This window comes from Necator americanus, chromosome IV (genome assembly GCF_031761385.1).
Source record: "Necator americanus strain Aroian chromosome IV, whole genome shotgun sequence".
Taxonomy (NCBI): Eukaryota; Metazoa; Nematoda; class Chromadorea; order Rhabditida; family Ancylostomatidae; genus Necator; species Necator americanus.
In genome coordinates this window covers 10829607-10849624 of record NC_087374.1, presented here as the reverse complement: position 1 = coordinate 10849624, position 20018 = coordinate 10829607, and the positions used below count along the sequence as shown (strand labels likewise).

Here is a 20018-nt window from a genome sequence, read left to right as displayed (position 1 = left end):
GCATTTGACTGGTTATAGGCGTGAAAATACGATGATACGATTAGGGTGCCAAAAGAATGAGAAATGAGTTTAAAATAAAGTGTACCATATTAGCTCAAGAGAAAGAAATATCTGCTAGGAAGGCATTGGAAGCATTCTGAATTTTCGTCAGGGATCCATCCATGAATAAAAGAAGTGAGTGCTTAACAATTACCAATGACTTTATGCCGTTCGTAACAATCTAGCTATAAGATTGTCCCACATGCAGGTCATTAACACTATCGAGACACCCGCACTTAAGGATAGTGCATAGTGCGCAGATATCATTCGCCTTGGTGACAATCTGTAAGAACGAGGTGGTTCACCAGCATCGCTAGTCGGTGATACTGGTCAGTTTGTTTTCCTCTTGGAGTTCTTGTGTACTCAGAACGATATCGAGACTTGGCAAGGAGAGAGGAGGTGTTTGATGGGATACGGATAGCATCAAAGATCTCGGATCATTTTTAAGCCTTTGATAAAGACGAGATTGTCGAAACGTCAGGTCACTAATAAAGTTTCACTAAAACTTTGTCGTTCTTTTTTTCTATTTGTGAAAAATCCCACAGCATTTTAAAGAAATCCTCATTATTTATGTATCAATTCATAGCTGTGAAATAAAAACTACGCTCTAAACTGCTAAGAAATTTTTTCGACGGCTTGCAAAATGCATTACTTGGCACTATTCTCACTCATAACCTTCTTCAGGATACGCGAAACTCGCCACTGTGCTCCTGGTACTGATCACTTTGAGGGCTCTAAGGCTTTAATTGAATTTTAGCATACAACACTTCATCATTTGCCTGTTTAATGATTTTTTGCTTCGAAAAAAATCGGAAACCGAAAAAAAAACAGGGGCCAATTGCACAAGGGAAGCCCAATTTATCTACTAAACAACTCGGCATGTCAAGGTCGCTATGGGAGAGATTTTTACCACAATTAAAAGCCACATATAATATGAAGTATGAAATCGACGATGTTTGTGTGTAGATCACCAGCATGAGCGCGATCTAACTCATTTATCCCTCCTGAGAACGGCTTTGTTTACTGGTTTCCCTACGAAGCACATAACAACGTGGCGCGTATGCTAGCGCAAACGTGCGCGCCGCAGCTGCGAGCGGACCACTAATGTGCTGTTGACTTTGTCTCTCATGCTCGTCATAAAATTCTTCGTCATAAAATTATTTCTGACTTAATTTTAGTGCAAGCGGATATAAACACTGAACAAGTTTGTGCTCCTATTTCTAATTGTGTATCAATAGATTTTTTTGAACTTGGAACTCCTTGATAGAAGAAGGAGCTGCGTGGATAGTATTGGAGCGTAGAATCTGAGTCAAGCGCAGAGGGCATTTCGTGAAAGCGCATTGAAAATGCTTACGGAAAGATGTTGCGTATTTGCCACCTTTCACATTGCTTCTTTCTTCACGGTTTCTATATTTCCACTTTTTTTTTCTACGTGTGGCTGTTGTTGCTCAGAATCTTAATTTCTCGCTTAATCAGTGAAGTTTAATTACCGAGCTAGAAAAACTAACTACGTAAAAGAACCAATTGATCCGCGGAATCCTGACGACAAGCACAGCCGCGTTTGATTTATTTACTGTTTATTGTTGCGTTGTTTTCGTCATTTTGCGCGAGAGTCATCTGTGTTTTTCTGTTATTCCACTATCTCTCCTAGCATGATTCTTCTTTTTATTATTGTCTTGGTCTTTCTGCTGTTTTCAAGATCCAATTTTCAAATATTTGTTGTCATAAGACATCCTCCGTCCATCCTCATGTTCCTTCCGATGCCAACTCTAGCATGTGGTGAACACGTTGTTTTTGTTGAACACACTTCTACGGCTTGACGCAATGCCCAACAGTGGTCCGGCAATGAGACCCTCGCTATCTTCACTCATTTCTGTAGCTAGCGATGGTCTCACGTCGAGCGCAACCGCTGGCTTCACCGCGTCGCTACGAACGCAGACGCTTACGGAACTGCGCAAGGCTTTAGCCCTTTTGACTCTGGTAGTCATTCTCATCATTTCGAAATTGTGACTCTTGACTCAGCTATAATACATCCACGTCTACAGTCATAGTAAAGCTAGGCGAAAGCAAATCAACTTGTAGTAAAGGCTTATGACTCTGAGACTGTATCAAAATTCCGTACTAAGCCAGCGCACATCTTTAGTGGGGTCAAAACGACATGAATCACGAGTGTAGTTGCGGTGCATTTGCGTACGCGCTTGAAACGGCGCGGTGGAAGCAGTAGTTGGAACTGAGGTGGGACCGTCGCAAACTGCAACGATGGGTGGTGCCAGCAAGGGTTTTACCATACTCCTAGCCGCTACGCTCCACCGAAGTGCCTTGAGAGAAGCTGCGTACGCAATTGCGTACGGGGGTCAAAACGACATGAATTGCGTACGCAATCGCAATTGCGTACGCTGCTTCTCTCAAGGCGCTTCGGAGGAGCGCCTTGAGAGAAAGGAGAGTAGCGGCTAGGAGCGTGGTGAAATCCTTGCTGGCACCACCCATCGTTGTTGTTTGCGACGGTCCCACCTCAGTTCCAACTACTGCTTCCAGCACGCCGTTTCGAGCGCGTACGCAAATGCACCGCAGCTACACTCGTGATCCATGTCGTTTTAACTCGATTATATATATCACATATATCAAAAAGCTGGTTGTTTGAGCCTCCATTTCCCAGCGATACCTGCGATAAACTTTTTGCTCGTCTGTGCCCATTCGCTTCACTGCATCCACAACATGAACCAGAGCGTCGTTTATTCCTCTCTAGTTTTCCGTTGCGTCTCTAACACAGGTAAACTCCGTAGTTAAATAGGTGACGCTATGAGGCCCAACTCCTCAGCGTTTCCAATTCTATTTTAGGCATACCGATATGATTTCTGCCATGTAGAAAAGTGCATTCAGAGACTACTTTGCTTTTGCTTAGGTTGCAAAGAGTCGGTGCAGTGCACTGTGGCGACATTGAATTGGACATCATAGTCGCCGCATCTGATGCAACAGACATAACGAGTTCAGTTCTAATACCTCAGCAGCAGAAAAAGTAAACGTCCCTCTTGTACGGGGCTGCTCGTCTCAGTTGAATAGTTTAATTTTTTTTTTCGTTATAACTTCTTTCTTTCTTTCTTTATACCGCAATCTACTATCCGAACTCTACTCTTTCGCTGCGGGTACCGCATGAGTTCAAAATCGTGATGCGGTGCCCTTAATATCGTTATCCGTTCCTTTATAACAGGCCTGTACACTTCCAGTATAGTCAAATTCATTACGTAGATGCTCTCACTGTGTGCATAGTTTTCACGATGATATCCCCTTTATAATAGGGTCAGTTAATAACTAGCATAGAGGATAAAAGATAAAGTGCATTGATTGATTAATTCAGAAAGTTTATGAATGCATGTGTAGCCTTACTTGCACGGCTAGCCGATCTGTAACGTCAGTGTTTTTATCTTCTCAGACAAGTCTGGTATATACCATTTTATTGATCCCGTAAGTATGAAGTTCTGCCTGAAATAACTGCGCCATAACGTCAGGTAATCGACAACTGCCCTGTCGTAATTGCCGTGTGAATTCCTTGAGGCGAGTTAAAACTTCCTTAAAGCGAGGACTTCACCTACGGGAGAAAGTACATTGAGATGAATCTATGAATATTTAAAGGCAGCATACCACGAATCTGGGGTGGTACCGATTTCAAGTGGAGTATCCGTATACGGGGTCGTAGATCATGGAGACGGGGTAGTTCCGCTCATCTTGCAATGCAATCACAGCAAGCAGCCGCCTCCAGAATGCTGTTTTGTATGACTCCATCTATTTCACGCTCCACCCCTTGCACCGCCTCCGCCCTGCGATTCATCGAAAATCAATTCGGACTGCCCCGATGGGCAGTAAGGGGCGCTACGCGTGCAAGGGTGGCGCGCTGCAATAGATGGAGTCATACAAAACAGCGTTCAGGGGCCGGCTGCTTGCATTGATTCAGGAAGAGATGAGCGGAATTACCCCCGTCTCCATAATCTACGACCCTGTATACGGATACCCCACCTGAAATCGGTACCACCCCAGATTCGTGGAATGCTGCCTTTAAACGCAATAGCGAGTGACTTGTAGACCACTGGTACAGTGGAACTTGCAGCAGAACAACTGTCATGGAGACATCCTTAGACTTTATAAAGAAGATTGGAAGTAGAAATCATGCTTTGAGGCCTTGGAACGGTCTGAAAACTGCGAAACCGTTCATGCATTAACTTAGAACTCCATTGGTGCAATTGCTGCACGTTCTTTTTTTCAGAACGAAAAAAAAACATTTAACAGGCAAAGGATCAAGGATGACGCGGGAACTCACACGAAGCGAACGCGATTTTCGCCCATTTGGTTTGCCGCAAGGAAGAGTGTGTGTGGGGGGGTCCTCCGCGTCGCGCGTTTTGCCGCGGAGGGTTCCCACTTGCCGCTACGCGTTTTCGCTTTCTTTTCCTTCGTCATACAGTGTAGCGCGACACGGTAAAACTACGAACAAGTATTTGGTAAAGTACGTGGCGAATTTGTGCGCATGGCCGTTACAAATCTCCCATGTATTTTTCAAAAGTGCGCACATTGAATAGGCAGTCTGCCTGCGCCGTGTTGGCGTAATTTGCGTGGCGTATCCTGTCTGAACAAAGATTAATTGCAAAAACACTTTTTTCCGTTTTAAAAGTTGTGTTAACTTACATCTTGGTGCTATTCTGCTTTGCATTGCTATTTGCTTTGCAACTTCAGCCTTCCCTTACAGTTTCTTCTAACGAAACTGCTTTGTGATTTTAACTGGAAACGTGAAACGTTTCCTTTCTCCAATCGGCCAACAGTGCATTGTTGTGACGGGTTTCATTGAACAGTAACAAACTTTCAGACCACCTCCCTCACAGTTTGAAAGAAGTTATTTGTTGGAAAATGATCGACATAGCGTGGCTTTGTGCGCTTGCGATCCGCAGCGTCTATTGGCTTGTTTTGCTTGCTTGTAATTTTCTTGGTTATTCTACACTATGGGCTCATCGAGAAATAAAGCAAAGAGGGGAGCGCTATGTAAGTATTTATTTTCAGAAGTTAACTTTGTAAGTCTGAGTTCATTTTTTTGTTTTAGGATGCTCGTCGTTGTAAAGTCCCCTCCCATGTCGCTATAGTTAACAATGATCGGCCCATAAATAAGGTTTGATTTTTGGAATACACATAATAAATTCCCTCCTTCGCGTTTGCTTTTGCATTTCCAGCTCATTTGCAGAATATGCTACTATCTCTTCTAGAGATCTCTCTGGATGAAAACATCCGACGATTGACTATTTATGACCCCTCCAATGACTATTCCAGTCTAGCACGCGAAATTAGAATATTTTGTAGAAGTAAGGTGAGTCTTGCGATATTAGGTGTAACTTGACTGTTAAGAGTTTTTGTCCACTTGTAAGAACAAAGGAGCTTTCAGCATATCAAAATCATTATGGATTGTACGAATTGTTCTGACGATCTTTCGTGCTATCGGCTGGTCGTGCAATTGCTTTCTTCCGGCTCCGGACGTTCTGTTCTAGTGAAAACATGTCGAGAGGTTGGTTCTGCTGACGATTTTTTGGAACTTCGAAAGAAAAGAGGTCTAATTTTCCATGAAAACCGAGTTTTAGCTGTCGTCGTCAAGCGCTCCGATAACTGTGAATGGTGTTACAGGACATTTAGCTGGAAAGTATTCTCTTCTAGAACCTGAACTTCTAATTCAGGTAATAACAATGTTGTTTTTACAACCTTCTTCTCTTCTTTTGGCTTTTTTTCCATTTTCGCTACTGGAGTTTTATGTATCAATGTTGTATTGACTTGTTTCTTACAGTTTCCTTCTTTTTTTTTTTGAATAGCCTTTGTTTACTCTGTTGCCTAATTGTGACCCTCGGCCCACCCTTTTCTTAAAAATCTGCTTTTCTTGTTATCCAACCCTAGTATCGTAGACAAGGTGAATTTATTTTAGCAATGGTTAGTCGTGGAAAAGGTCTCTCTTGGTGGAAAATGTTATTACTCTTTCTAGTTACTGGTATTACTCTCTCACGGGTTTACACCCAAAAAATAGCGCCGAATTTCGTAGTTTCTGGTCAAGGTCAATGCAACTCTTACATTTAAAGTTCTCTATAATATAATTTTCCAGGGCGCATGCAGTAAAATATAATAGTAGTCGTAAAACTTCATTCTGGATTTAGACCAGAATCTTCTCCAGATTTAGAACGAAGACCGAATCTTACCATTTCAGCCGATATTTGATCTAGTGGTTCTCTTACTGTCCTAAAATTTGTGATTCAAGAAAAAGTTCAAGTTTCGCTTCCGATCTAGATTTATCGCAATGTAGTTATTTAGATGTAATGTGTTGTTGAAACCTTCTTTTTATAAGTTGGATGTTCCAAGGCCTTCATTAGGAAGTCATCGAAAGTCCTTATTCATACCGATGTTCCTTAAAGGCATCACCCCACGAATCTGGGGTGGCGCGGATTTCAGGTGGGTTATACATATACGGAGTCGTAGATTATGGAGAGAGGGGTGATTCCGTCCATTTCTTCCTAATTGCCGTAAAAACGGCACGGAAGATACGGCTTCGAGCGTTTCGGCGCACTATTTTCTGCAACTGCGAGTTCGATTGGAGCCCGCCAGCCTTGTGCACGCGGCGCATCTTCCGGGCTGTTTTTTACGGCAATTAGGAAGAAATGGACGGAATCACCCTCCTCTCCATAATCTACGACCCCGTATAAGAACTCTCCAGCTGAAATCCGTACCACCCCAGATTTGTGGGGTGATGCCTTTAATTGCAGATTATTAGCACAAACAAGTCCACACTTAGGTGGTTTTTAGCTTCAACAACGAAATTCATTATCAAACTAAGCAAAGTCCGCTTTTGCTTTTTTTTATTTGCTTTCTCTCCGAGATAGTGAACAGGAATCACAATAGGCTACCACTAGTAAACTGCAGGCACGATAGCTTGTTGTTCCGCTTTTCAAACCTTTACAATTGGGGTCACAAATATTTTCCTTTCATGGCGTTGTTATTAAAACGAACACGACATGAAGCATGAATTGCCGCCGGTCTTTGCAATAAGGGAACTTAATACAAATTAACTGGAAATATTTAGTCTACAGATTGCACTTCATGAGTACATTAGGAGTAATTATTCGCAACATTTTCAGGTTGGCAGCGTTCCTTCACTATGTGGGTACCCTCCTTGGTGTTTAAGAGTTACTGAAATTGTAGCCGTTCGATCGTTACCATGTAGCCGATTCGCATTTGAAGAGTGTTTGGAGACATTTAGCAAACGAGATATTCGGTTAGGGAAGTGATTATTCCTCTTGCCACAAGCAGAACTATCCCCACTTTCTTTGGTTTTCGGCTTAACGACGCAGAAAAATAGATGTGATACAGAGATTATTGTTCAATACGACGTACATCAGTAACGCAACCTCTCTTAATTTATCGTATTGTAAGAGATATTGAAAGACACGTTGTACAATCTGCCCATATTTGTCGTATTTCATGGCTTTATTTTATTTCAGTTAAGATTACTGAGTGCAATATTGCGCACTGAATCCCTACTCCTTCGAGTCTTTGATGTATTGACGCTGTATTATATTAATTGTTCACGTAATCTGTTTTGTCACTGATTCGTTTGCTAGGGTTGTTTTTAAGGATATTGTTGTTGTTGTTGTGTGATGAGTGTTACCTGTTATTGCAAACGTCACTTATTGACTCATGATTTCCGGAGAGTAAATCCAAGATTGAATCTTCGTGGTAGAAGAGTAGTTATTCATTTTTAAAATAACCAAATTCAACAAATAAACAAGGTTTCCAAGAAAAAAGAGGGATCAGTATATTGTTATTCTGAACATGCTAAGCTGACGAAATTCTAAAGGAATGAAATAATGTTATTAGTACATTGTTTCACCCACTATCGAGTTGGTCTTAAGGGCACTGTGCTACAAAGGGGGCGATGTAAGCATCTCACTAAAAATACATAGGTGTAGGGATGTGCCTGACAAATATGGGCGTTTAGCCTCCAGTAGTAATCCAGACAGTCTTGGTTGCACTGGTTTCTCCAACGATTCAACTTATTACATGTAGCAGAACGATGGCGAACTGCAGTGTTTGCGATTCTGCGGTTTGGGGAGCTTCTGCTTTGCAGCCGGTAAATCCAAGGATTACTATGCAGAATTGAGCTGATCACGCTCATAATCGTGGATTACAGCCCTACCTCTGTGTATTTGTGGAGGGAATCCAACCCTATTGATTTCGTCATGTACTGCCTTTGATTGATTGAACTGCCCCCTTCGAAGTTCAAAGAAGGTAAAATCGAGTCAGAACTTTGTGTCTCTGGTAGTTTGACCCCATCACGCTAACTTATGCGGTTATCCTGAAATCCCTTGATGATCGATTGGAGACGACCGCAGTCAGTGATCCTTCATAATTGTATTTTCTCTTGCTCAAGTATAGGCCTGTATCTACATGAGATGTAAAGAACTTATTTTGTTAAACAAGCCAGTCGTTGTACTACTACCATTACGGAAACTATTGTATATTCCTCTATGTATGTTATGACCTACCTCTTCTCAACACTTCAATTTAAACACATGAATAGAAGTAGTCATTCCTAGACAAACCACGATTTCTTTAGCGTTTGACCGCAAATGCATCCGGAACAACGATAAACAGCGGGAGAGTAACAACTTCCCGAAAGCAAACATGGTCAATAAGTAATTACTGCTAAACTGCTTATCACACTGCGTCGCTTTTCAAACCAGCCGGCATCGGCCGTCTGATTGTACGCGACTCGCCATGGACGAGTTTTCTCTCCTATGGTGGTCTCAAAAGGATTCGAACAGAAATCGGTCTGTGGTTGTTGGTTTTCCATTCAAAGAGGTTATCGATTCTATATCCCTGAGCAATGGTCTATTTTGACCTCCGGCAGTGGGTTGTCCGGATCCTGTGAATTATATTGGCTACTTGGCCAAGCATGACGTCTTTGGAAGGATTCTGTCCTTTCTAAATACTTAGTTCTTATGTAGTTCGTGCTTGTAGTCTTTTTTTTGCAAGTTCTTTGGTCTAACTATGTTCTCAACTTGAAATTATTATTTGTTACTCTAGGCATTCTTGTTATTGTACGATTAACATTCAAGGAAACACTAATTTTCAAAGGAAGAGTTGCATTGGTTCGTATAATCTAAAAATTTATTTGATTTATTTGTTTAACTATGCAAAAAAAATCTATTAGGTTGATTAAGAGTTATTGAGAGGTTGAACCGATTGAATTGTGTTTCAGTTTGTTGGGAAATCAAGAACACTCACTGATCAGATTTCATACAGTCACATACGCTTGTAATGCTTACTTTTTAGTCGTACCTGGCTTAATTCATTCTCTTTTAGGGGAATTATTTGCTTACCCATTTCAAATAACTGTAATCCTTCGTTATATAAATAAATTTACGTTGGTTTCGAAACGATATGAAAATCTGAACTAGGTGTTTTTGTACTGTTCGATTATTTCATATCTGTCTGCCTTGCTGTTGCGATTCATGGACTTGAGACGTTGCAAATGTGTTTTCCATGTAAGACTCTCAAAAATTTTAGGATGGCGGAATTGGCGCACGCCATCCCGGCGGTGGATATGATCAACGCCACATCGCGGCTTCAAATCGAGGCTGCTGAGGTACGGTTCAGTCGTACAGGATGTTGGTTTAACTGTTTGACCTTATTTGTATTTGCGTTTTATGTTATCTTTCGAATCGTACATATTTTAGGTGCGTGCCAGTAAGCCTAATTGGGGATCTTATTTGCGCTCGCAAATGATTCCTCAAGAGGATTACAACTTCATCTCCGCCTACGAGAACGCCAAGGTAGTTTTTTTTTTCTCGAAATGTTGAGATTAGCATTATATGCACTGTATAAAATTGTATTCCACATTTTCTAGTAGGAAATATTCAAGATTAATGAAGAAAATATGCATTTCCAATGAATAGAAAGAGAACGGAAAATCCACAGAATTCTAGCAGAAGACCCAAGGTTTTGTTTCCGTAAGATTGAAATCCTGCAATTTAGAACAAAGAAGAACGTGATGCAGTGCTGGCTGCAAACGATGCCAACGGACAGGCGGCTCGCACTATCGTAAATCTCATTACAAACGTAGCAAAAGATCAAAACGTTCGCTATGTTTTAACACTGCTTGATGACATGCTCCAAGTAAGCTCCTTCAAACCTTACGTAGAGTTGACGTCTATTGATTCAATTTTGGGAATTTAACACAATGTAAAAGTGACTCATTGAAGGAAGACAAGAGCCGCGTCGAAATTTTCCATAACGCTGCACGAAAACAAAAGCGGACAGTGTGGTCATGGTTCCTTGGTATTCTTCAGCGTCAAGATAACTTCATTGTTAATCAGGTTTGTTACCAAATCAGGACACTCCTCTAATTTTGTTTGGTTTATGATCTCACCATCACAATATCCCAACTTTATAAGTAAAGAAACCAAAATGCTTCGTCATTGTCACAGTGTCTACTTCAGATGAGTTCCATTATTGCCAAGCTTGCGTGCTTTGGATCAACTCTTATGGAGGGATCTGAACTCAACTACTACTTCTCGTTTTTGAAAGATCAACTAAAGAGCTCTTCCGTAAGTCGCTAAATCTAGTTTTATTTGTTTTGTCTTGGTTGTTATTATTAATGTTGTTACAGACAAATGAATACATGAACACCACTGCCAGATGTCTTCAAATGATGCTTCGTATTGATACGTACAGGTTCGACTATTTGTCTTCTTTTTGTATTGCGATGTGCCAGATAGAAAAGTCGTAAGATGTAGAAAACCCCTCTCTGCCCGCAGCTCGCATATAACGGAATCCGTGCGACCATATTATTTTCTTTTGTGCTTTTTTTCTTTGATTAAAAACGAAGATTTTTCGTACTTCACAACTTCCGTTTTTAGTAATTCTGGCGGTTTCTTTACAACTAATTTTAGGCATGCTTTTATGGAAGCAGAAGGGATTCAGTCCATCGTGGCGGCATTAAACGGGAAGGCTAATTTCCAGCTCCAGTACCAGTTAGTGTTTGCTCTCTGGTGCCTTACCTTCAATCCCGATATAGCTCGTCGAACACCTTCACTTGGCGTGATTCAGGCACTTGGTGACATTCTTTCTGAATCATCAAAGGAAAAGGTTTGGCAATAATTACGATACCAAGTTTTGATTCTACCTATCTTATCCTTCAAAAAATCACACTGGGCGTCTTTTAGGTCATTCGCATCATCATAGCGACTTTCAGCAATATTCTCAAGAAAGTTGATGAGCGAGATATCAAGAAGGAGGCCGCTCTGCAAATGGTGCAGTGCAAAACACTGAAAACACTCGAGCTCACAGATGCCAAGAAATACGGAGATACCGAGCTAGAGGTACTCCTACACTAGCTGAGTTTCTAGAAATCCACAACATTAACCGAAGTCTCGTGACACTCCGATATGTGACCTTGTATTTTTACTGCCGATATGTTATCAATAGGCTTAATTATGATTTTTCCTGCAATTTCCCTTTTTCTTCTTTTTAATCTATTTTTTCAGGAAGACGTAGAATTCCTTAGTGCTCAGTTACAACTTTCCGTTCAAGATCTAAGTTCTTTTGACGAGTATTGCAGTGAGGTAGGATTCTTTCGAACATTCGTACTGCTTCACTCAGAATTGTCTTTTTTTTGTTTTTCTTTCCTCTTTCACTTCGCTTTTAGTACAACTTGTTGTTTTGTGGCGTTCTATTTGCACTTCTATCGATTAGGTTCGTTCTGGTCGTCTCCAGTGGTCTCCTGTCCATAAGTCGGACAAGTTCTGGCGCGAGAACGCTCCTCGTTTCAATGAAAAGAACTTTGAACTTATCAAGTAAGGCTTTTCGCTTATCAGAAAGCATAATTTCTCTAGATATCTGTTTTCAGGATTTTGATACGACTGCTCGAAACTAGCCAGGACCCACTTATACTTTGTGTAGCTGCTCATGATATTGGAGAGTATGTGCGACACTATCCTAGGGGTAAAACGTGAGTTTTTTTTTCCTCATGATTGTCCTTCATCCCTTTCTCTGTCAGAATTCCTTCTTTTCTGCTTTGTATTGTTTTCTTATCTATGGGAATGTTCTACTTTTGTGTCCACAATTCTCAGAAACGTGAATACGACACTTTTTTATACGCTAGTTTTATTTTTACAAATAACGCAAATCTCGTAATCTCTATCGCAGAACTCCGTCAGACGCTGTCTAGTTAGATCATTTGAGACTCTTACTAAGAATATGAGCTCCTTTTTCACTACAGCACTACTTTATCTGCAGTGTGTGCACCGAGATCTTGTTTGCGGTTCGAGTTTTCTTTAAGATCTGTGCACGATTCTAATAACGTGAATAGACTGACAATCCGGGAGGAGACAAATTTTACTTTCATCAGGTTCACTTTCATCAGGTTTAATTCTAAAGTAAATGTAATTCTGTGTTGTAAATTCATTTCGTTATCGTATTCAGTATTCAAAAGTTTCAAGCGTTTGGGGGCATTGCTGGTGGCATGGGCAGATCATAAATATTTTGAAGTGAAAAACGGCTATAAGGTCAGAAGAAATGGAGTTTATTCCACTGTAAGGGTTGACGACATTGAAATGGAAAAAGGTGTATTTCCTGCTAAGGTTTCAGCGGGAAGGTGTAAATTCACTTCGATTTTAGATAAACAAAAAAGTTTTCCCTAGGTGTCTTTAGAAAAAGATGAGCAGAGGAAGGTTTCCACTACCTTCTTTCTTGTAGCTAAGCTGAGAGATAGAGATAGAGGCTATATGATATGGATTTGCAGTATCTTTACTGTTGCTGTTCAGTGTATGACTGCAACACAAAAAGGATGTAACATTTAATACTAATCCTTGAAATTAAAGTAACAGACAAAATATAAGCTTTAAAAGATTGTATAATCTTGGGTTGAGAAGCGCTTGTGTTGATGCTCAAGGTGGTTACCAGGTTTTAAGTAAGTGAAGTAAAAACAAGTTCGTTTTCAGTGTAATCGAGCAGTACCAAGGGAAACAGGCTGTGATGCGGCTCCTAACAGCAGAAGACCCAAATGTCCGTTATCATGCCCTACTAGCCGTCCAAAAGCTTATGGTGCACAACTGGGAATATCTAGGAAAGCAACTTGATGTGGATACTCCCGAAACGGTTGCAGTGAAGTAAATCTACCTTTACAATTAATATCTTTTAGCCTTGGCTAGTGTAAAGACTCCCTTCTGTATTGAATATTCTTTGTGTTTATCTTCCTATGTACCATTATTTGACTTTAAAAATGCCGGCTACTAATGTTTTGTGATAGTTCCCATTCCTTAATGATTCCAGTGTCACGCAGAGATGGTGTTTCTCGAACATTTGTATAGATAGCGATGTACGTAATAGTTTCATAGTGAGATGTGATAATATATTTGGAAACTATGCACCTGTGCTGTGATTGCTGTTTCATGTAATTGCCAGTATTCTCTTTTTAAGGGAGAAGGTATGAACAAAGTGAGGTGAAAGCCATACATGTATTATGTGCTAACTACTGTTTGTTATCAGAAAATTTAAGAATATTAGTTTTTGAATGAAAACTACATATTGTAAAAACTTCTGATGATTGTAACTGGTGGATTCCCGTTATTTAGTTCCTTACAGGACGTGCAATGCGTTGCTCATTTCCTTTTCATTTAGTGCGTAGCTGCGTATCTTATATATGCACTTCTCATTCTTAAGATGGTGGCTTTCGTCAAAATTTGAACTAGAATAGAGGAAGAGATGGGATGATATCTCCAGAAAATTTTGATAAAATCCGTTGGCGAGGGACGGTGTGGGTGGCGGTGCGCACATTCCCTGCTTAAGTGTTCTAAAAAGGTATTCTACATCTCTAATTATTGTATTCGTTTATCATGTGGCCGTGTTTGAGTGTCAATAGACTGGTTTTCCGCGCTGATTGCTGACTAATGGGAAATCTCTGAATATATTGAGCATGATATTGGCTCTGTTAGAATCCGAAGAGCTTTCAGTGTGGGTTGGACGTGCAGTACGATGGCTTTCACTGGGGTTGGTCGGTACTGGGTGCCGGCTTTTTTAAGAATCAAAAGTGCTACCTGATCAATCTCAGAGACAATTCATTTGAATGTACAGAATGTGTTAATAAGGCATGTACGTGTATCGGTTTACACGAGAAATAATCTTCGTTGCCATCAGGATGTCCAGAAAAATGGTAGCCCGCCTCCAATAGCGGCGCTGGCTCCTTGTATGAGGCAATAACCTTTCATTAGGTGAATAGATATGCTTATCCACTTGCTCCTCATGCGATAGTCGGGTCAAAACGACCTGAAGCTCAGTGCAGTTGCATAGGTGGCTGCGCTCAAGCCAGTGCGATGGCGCGCGGCGGCTAGGATCGCAGGAGACCATTGCTAAGCACAACTAATTGCTGCGAAGCGAAGCTAGCGATGGTACTGTCTCGACCCCAATCATTGGCTCTTCCCGCCGCTTTGAGTGCAGTCATTTAAGAAGTTGCTTCAGGTCGTTCTGACCCGGCTGTACTTCTTCATTCAAAAAGGTTCACTTTCAAAATCTATTGTAACTCTAGCTTAGAAGAATTAAAGAAGATAGAAGAAATAGACTATTTATTTGCTAGGCTGGAAGCGGGGTACTTCTGAAATTTGGAACAAACCAGTTGTGTCAAGACGACGTATATCATAGTGCAATTGCGTGGGGGTTGCAATCGAGGTGGAAACCTCGTTAGCTCTAATTGAACTGCAGAGATGAGTCCACAGCGCCATTTCCAGCGTTGTACATTTGAGCAGCACTGCATATTTATGATATAGAGATCAGAAAGTCATTGTATATTTCCTAGTATGATTCCTTCTGCTACGAAACAAATGAAAGACCCGGCTAGGGCTGTAAACACCAACACCACCAGGGATTTGCATTAACTTTCTAGGTATTGTGGAAGTAAGCGAAAATATGTACGTTCAAAAGTTTGTTCCATTGGAACGGCACACTTGTGATATACTTCCAGTGATCGGCATTATCGATGCTTACATTTCTCGAACTTCAGAAGTTGCATACGACCTAGTGTGAAAGCGCGCTCGAAATTAGCGCGAATGTGAAAAGAAACAGCGTCCATAGTCAGATCAGTAGTGTGACGATGTGAGCGGTCAACTTGATAATGGTGTCTGTCTACTATTTACCGTGGTTCCTCGTGATTTCTTCCCCAAGATTATGGCAAATATAGAGGGATCTTAGGATCATGCTGTTACTCTTGACCTTTCTATGATACTCGATTTGAATATGTATATTTCCGTTGTCTTCTGGTGGTATCGTAGTAGGGTAGCTGTGTTTATTCCTTACTATTTTATGAACTGGTGCAACTCTTCTATTATCTTCCAGAGTTCATGTTGAAACGGTTACTTCAGAAGGTGGTGGCATCGATGACGAAAGTTGCAGAATGCGGGGAGAACAAAGCCGATGCTCCTCTTCATGGTGTTCATTCGGGGCGAGTTGAAAAACGACATATTGAAGGTCGCCATGATGGTGAAGCGAAAGTTCGTATCAAGAGAGCCAAATATGCGATGTTACTCGCTTACCAAGGGAAGGAGTACTTTGGAATGCAGGTTGGTTTCGCGTCTGGTTTTCCATAAACTCTGCATTCTTCGAGTCTTTGCTTTAGATTCAAAAAGGTCACCCTACAATTGAAGGACATCTTATTAATGCTATGCATAAACTTGGATGGATCACTGAACAGATGAAGGAACAGCCTGCACTTTTTCACTTCCAAAGAGCCGCTCGTACGGATCGCGCAGTTTCCGCAGTACGACAGGTAATGACAATATTGGATTTTTTTTCTGGAATTTAGTTTGTCGAGTTCTAGATATGTGGCATGGAACTTCCTCAGAGTGATGATTACGCTCTCATGGGTGCCAATCAACTGAATGAGCTTCTTCCACAAGATATTCGAGTTGTAGGTACGAACTTTTCAGTTGCTCTGTATTACCTGCGTGTCCTTTGGGAAAAAGTAGTTAATTGATGTTAGTTGAAGTAGTTAACACTTTTGCATTGATACCTTGTACACATGTGCTCCATGAATTAAGTATCATTTGTTGTTTAATTGCTTGAATATGCAAAATTTATTTACCGTCTTGACGTCCGGATAGATCATGTAATATACTGGCTAAACGCTAGGATAACCTCTTGAATTACTTTGCGGTGCTAGAGCAGTAGTCCTCATTTTTATCGAGTGAAAACCTAACTTTATTTAATTCAACTACCTCCATTTTTCGAAAACTGCTCTTTAACTCATCGCTTATGCTTGCCGCAGCTGTGCGCCTCTATAAAAAAAAATTCGAATGAATTAGGAGCACTCGTTTTCTTCATGCGAATTCAATATGAACAAACCCACTCTTGAGTAGATACTTGGACTTTTCTTAACAAATAAAAGTGTATAGAAATGAAGCATGAATGGAGCATGGATGAATATGTTCAATCACTTATTTTTCAGCGATGCGTCGAGCAACGAATGCTTTCCACCCACAGAAAATGTGCTGTGCACGGACGTACAGTTATACGCTACCTACTTTTGCATTTGCGAAACCTACTGAGGTTTGTTCTGATGTCTCTGTCTATTTTAAGCTTTCTTGAAGGCTTTTCTCTTATAGTTGACAAATGCAGCTTTCCGGATAAAAAAAGAGACTCTCGAAGAAATCAATCATCTCCTGAGCATATATAAAGGCACCCATAACTTCTTTAATTACACTTCAAGGAGGTAAGTACTACTAAACTAGTATAGTTCTGCTTAGTTTTCGCAGCTCACTTTTTGGCCACGGTTTGTAGAGACTTTGACGATCGAAGTTGTCATCGTTACATTCTATCATTCGAATGTGGTGAGCCGTTTCTCTTTCACGACGATATTCGGAATGAAGATGTGGAGTTTGTCCAACTTACGGTCAAAGGACAGAGTTTCATTCTGCACCAAATCCGCAAAATGGTTGGTGAGTGAAGCTTATTTGCTAAAAGTTTGTCTTCACATTGTTTTCTGTTGGTCTTGTGTTTTTTTTTTCGAAGCACTTACAGTTTAAGAAGATTTTTTTTTTGTTGCAGGAATGGTAATAGCTGTCGTGCGTGAACTTCAGTATAAGAGCTATATTCAAAGAACTTTTGAAAGTGATCGAGTAAGTGTGCTCCTTCCCACTCCTTCCCTCCAGTTCTTCATATTGTGACTTAATGATGCAGCCATTTTAATGCATGAGTATATTTTACTGTGCAAAGAGTTCTTTTGATGAAAGCAAAATGTATTTGGAATTTCGTTCATTCGGAGGGAGGCGAGCTAGAACTGTCCTTTTTTTGTTCCCTTGGTTACCGTAATTTAAAAAAAAAACTGAAGAAAATGTGTGTTTGCGTAGCCATTATGCAGTTACAAAAAATAGCTCAAACATTCTACCCTAGCGGTTCTAAATATTTTTATGAGCGTTAGCGTTGCATGTCCCCATGTGTATAGCGCGCTGAAGTGACGGCGCTCGTTTCGAATATCTGCACTCAAACGTCTTTAATATTGTGCTCTGCACTTGGTAGCGAAATCGAATTATTTCTACTATATACATTTATAGTCGGGTCAAAACCACATGAACCACGATGCAGTTGCTAGGAAGGGTCTCTCCTCGATCCTAACCGCTACACTAAGCAAATACAGAATAACCGCCCATTTCATATGGATATCAGGAAATCGAGCAAACATGACTAACTTTCATCGTTAGCTCCAAATGGTTGAACACTAGAAAATCCTAGTAATCCTCACACAAAGTTCGTTTTTTTTACTCCTTTGGGAAATATCCTTTCTATTAGTTCCATATTAGTCAGTAAGGAAACGGTTTATCGTATTCACTTTTTTGGAAGCTCAATTTTATTTTCTGTAGTTTGTCTCTTTTAACATGTTCCGTGTTTTCCAGGTTGACGTTCCTAAAGCTCCTGGTCTTGGGTTGTTATTGGAACGTGTCCATTACGACGTCTATGACAGAAAGTAAGTTAACAATTCTACAAGTATATCTCATAAGATAACGCTCTAAAATATGTAGTTTTGTAAAACTTGTATGAATAGAAGTGAATGTTAGCGTTAACTACAGTAGATGTTCGAAAATATTGGTAAAAAGGTACATTTCAAGACAACATTTAACAGTTTACGGTGCTGCAAACAGTTGGTTCATTCCATAATTTATAAAAAAAAAGACAATAATTTGGTCTGAGCAGTTACGTTTTATAATCACTGCGACATTCAGTCGGAATAGAATACCTGTTTTCGTTACGTTTCTCGGATTTTATTTTTTTACTTTATTGAGGTGCAATTAATTTTTAGTAAGATGATTTCTAAAAATTCTATTAAGGCATGCAAAAACACACGAGCCGTTGACCGACTGGGGACCCGAAGTTGAAGCACGTATTAATGAAGTGAAGTTTGATCTCATCACTAAAGAAATCCTCATTTCTGAAATACGCCATCAGTCGTAAGTCTCACATATATTCTGTATCTTATTCCACATCTCTTTGTGTGTGCGTGTTTCAGTATGCTCCAATGGTTGGCTGATCTTGTGCGACATGACTTTTGTGCTGATCCCGAGGCTGAGGAGGTTCCTGAACAAACTTTTTTGTCTATGGCTGTGGGCAAAGCTGCTGAGGTAAGAAAGTTTTCCATACATGCACTCGATTCTTGTTCCACAATCTGTGCTATAAAAATTGATTGCATCACTATAATGTGAAAAGTGTTGGATGTACATAAATGGTAATTCTGCCATGGAAGTGGATATCGATGGGGAGTATAGGTGTACTCCAGCGGAAATGGCTAAACAGAAACATGACCGAACAAACCATATCCCAAGAAAAGGTACAATAACGAGGAAGACTCGGAGAGTATCTAGAAACCAAGGGAATGACGGAAAAAATAAATTCCTACCCACGGTGATCGAAAAACTACATAATCTTCTATCAACCGATAAGCAAGTGACTGATGGATATGACCACCACATATACTACATCACTTATAATTTTTTCAAATGTTTTTTCCTCAGCAGGTTCTAGGTTCACCATTTTTCCATGTCTCTTTTCAAAATGCTTTGTTTTTTTACCTCAACAGTTTTTTTTCTTTTGCTGTGATTCGTCTATGCAGTATCTTGCCTACATGCGTAGTATTTTGACTGCAAACGTAGGTTCTGCCTCTAGTGACGCTCATAACGCGAACGGCTCTCGAACCTTTTCGATAGAAATGGATGAAGTTCTCATTTGTTGTAACGGTTCTCCCATGTAAGCTCTATTTTGTCAACTCTCTGCCCACATTTATTGTCAAAAAAAGTTCTACAAGAAGAAAGCATTACGTAACTGTTTTAAATCTCTTGCCCATGATGTCAACTTTAGGCTGCCAACGCTAACGGTGAGATGCTGGAAAATAGTAACATGACAGTTACATCATGTGAAGGCAAGAACGAAGAGTCCACGAAAGAGCATAGCGCGACTGCTCATGAAGATGTGCTAGAGGTAGGCAGTGTGTAGATTAACTTAATAGCATTCAAATACTTGTAAGAGCGGATTACTACAAAATAGTTTGCTGTATATTTCGTGGTGGAGCAGTTTGTGTGACGTTCTTGTGCCCATTGGAGATACCACAACTACTTCTCAAAAGCAGCTGAATTTGACACTGAGATCCATTAAATTTCGAACAATTTTAGAGGACCGGTTTTTTGAACTGGCAGCAATTCGTTCCTTGGGTATCATATGCACCTTTTTATTTCCATGGTTTCGACGCTTTCAGTCATTCTAGTTTATTAGGACCGGTAATGTCGATTTTGCTTTCAGGAAACCAAATCGGCAAATGTTACTCACTGAAAACTCACTCACTGGCTCCTTGTCACTATACCTGTAGATAGGTGAAGTTATGTAACTCTTACTCTGTCAAGAACAATTCTGTTGTTTTTCTTCTTGTTGTAAAT

At 40.4% G+C, this 20018-nt stretch overlaps 1 protein-coding gene across 3 annotated transcripts; it reads left to right on the top strand.

The window, feature by feature from the left end:
* Window positions 1–4932: 4932 nt before the first annotated feature.
* Window positions 4933–19914, top strand: RB195_000897 (uncharacterized protein; the record flags this gene model as incomplete). 3 transcript variants are annotated; one of them, XM_064197452.1, is made up of 33 exons in its annotated part: window positions 4933–5064; window positions 5123–5188; window positions 5261–5383; window positions 5459–5578; window positions 5652–5744; window positions 7188–7324; window positions 8116–8179; window positions 9187–9200; window positions 9619–9697; window positions 9789–9884; window positions 10087–10227; window positions 10314–10427; window positions 10551–10658; window positions 10721–10785; window positions 11004–11199; window positions 11277–11432; window positions 11598–11675; window positions 11806–11906; window positions 11960–12061; window positions 13053–13209; window positions 13834–13911; window positions 15465–15662; window positions 15719–15868; window positions 15920–16013; window positions 16547–16647; window positions 16704–16810; window positions 16879–17036; window positions 17146–17216; window positions 17991–18061; window positions 18423–18542; window positions 18602–18713; window positions 19447–19566; window positions 19885–19914. In XM_064197452.1, 33 exons carry the CDS (start codon window positions 4933–4935, stop codon window positions 19912–19914), a joined length of 3552 nt encoding a protein of 1183 aa, XP_064053331.1. The 3 variants fall into 3 exon arrangements, with proteins under 3 accessions (XP_064053331.1, XP_064053333.1, XP_064053332.1); XM_064197451.1 differs by lacking the exons at window positions 8116–8179; window positions 9187–9200; window positions 13834–13911; ... (10 more) ...; window positions 19447–19566; window positions 19885–19914 and having other exon boundaries at window positions 13053–13224; XM_064197450.1 differs by lacking the exons at window positions 4933–5064; window positions 5123–5188; window positions 5261–5383; ... (16 more) ...; window positions 13053–13209; window positions 13834–13911 and having other exon boundaries at window positions 15444–15662.
* Between the last annotated feature and the right edge of the window lie 104 nt (window positions 19915–20018).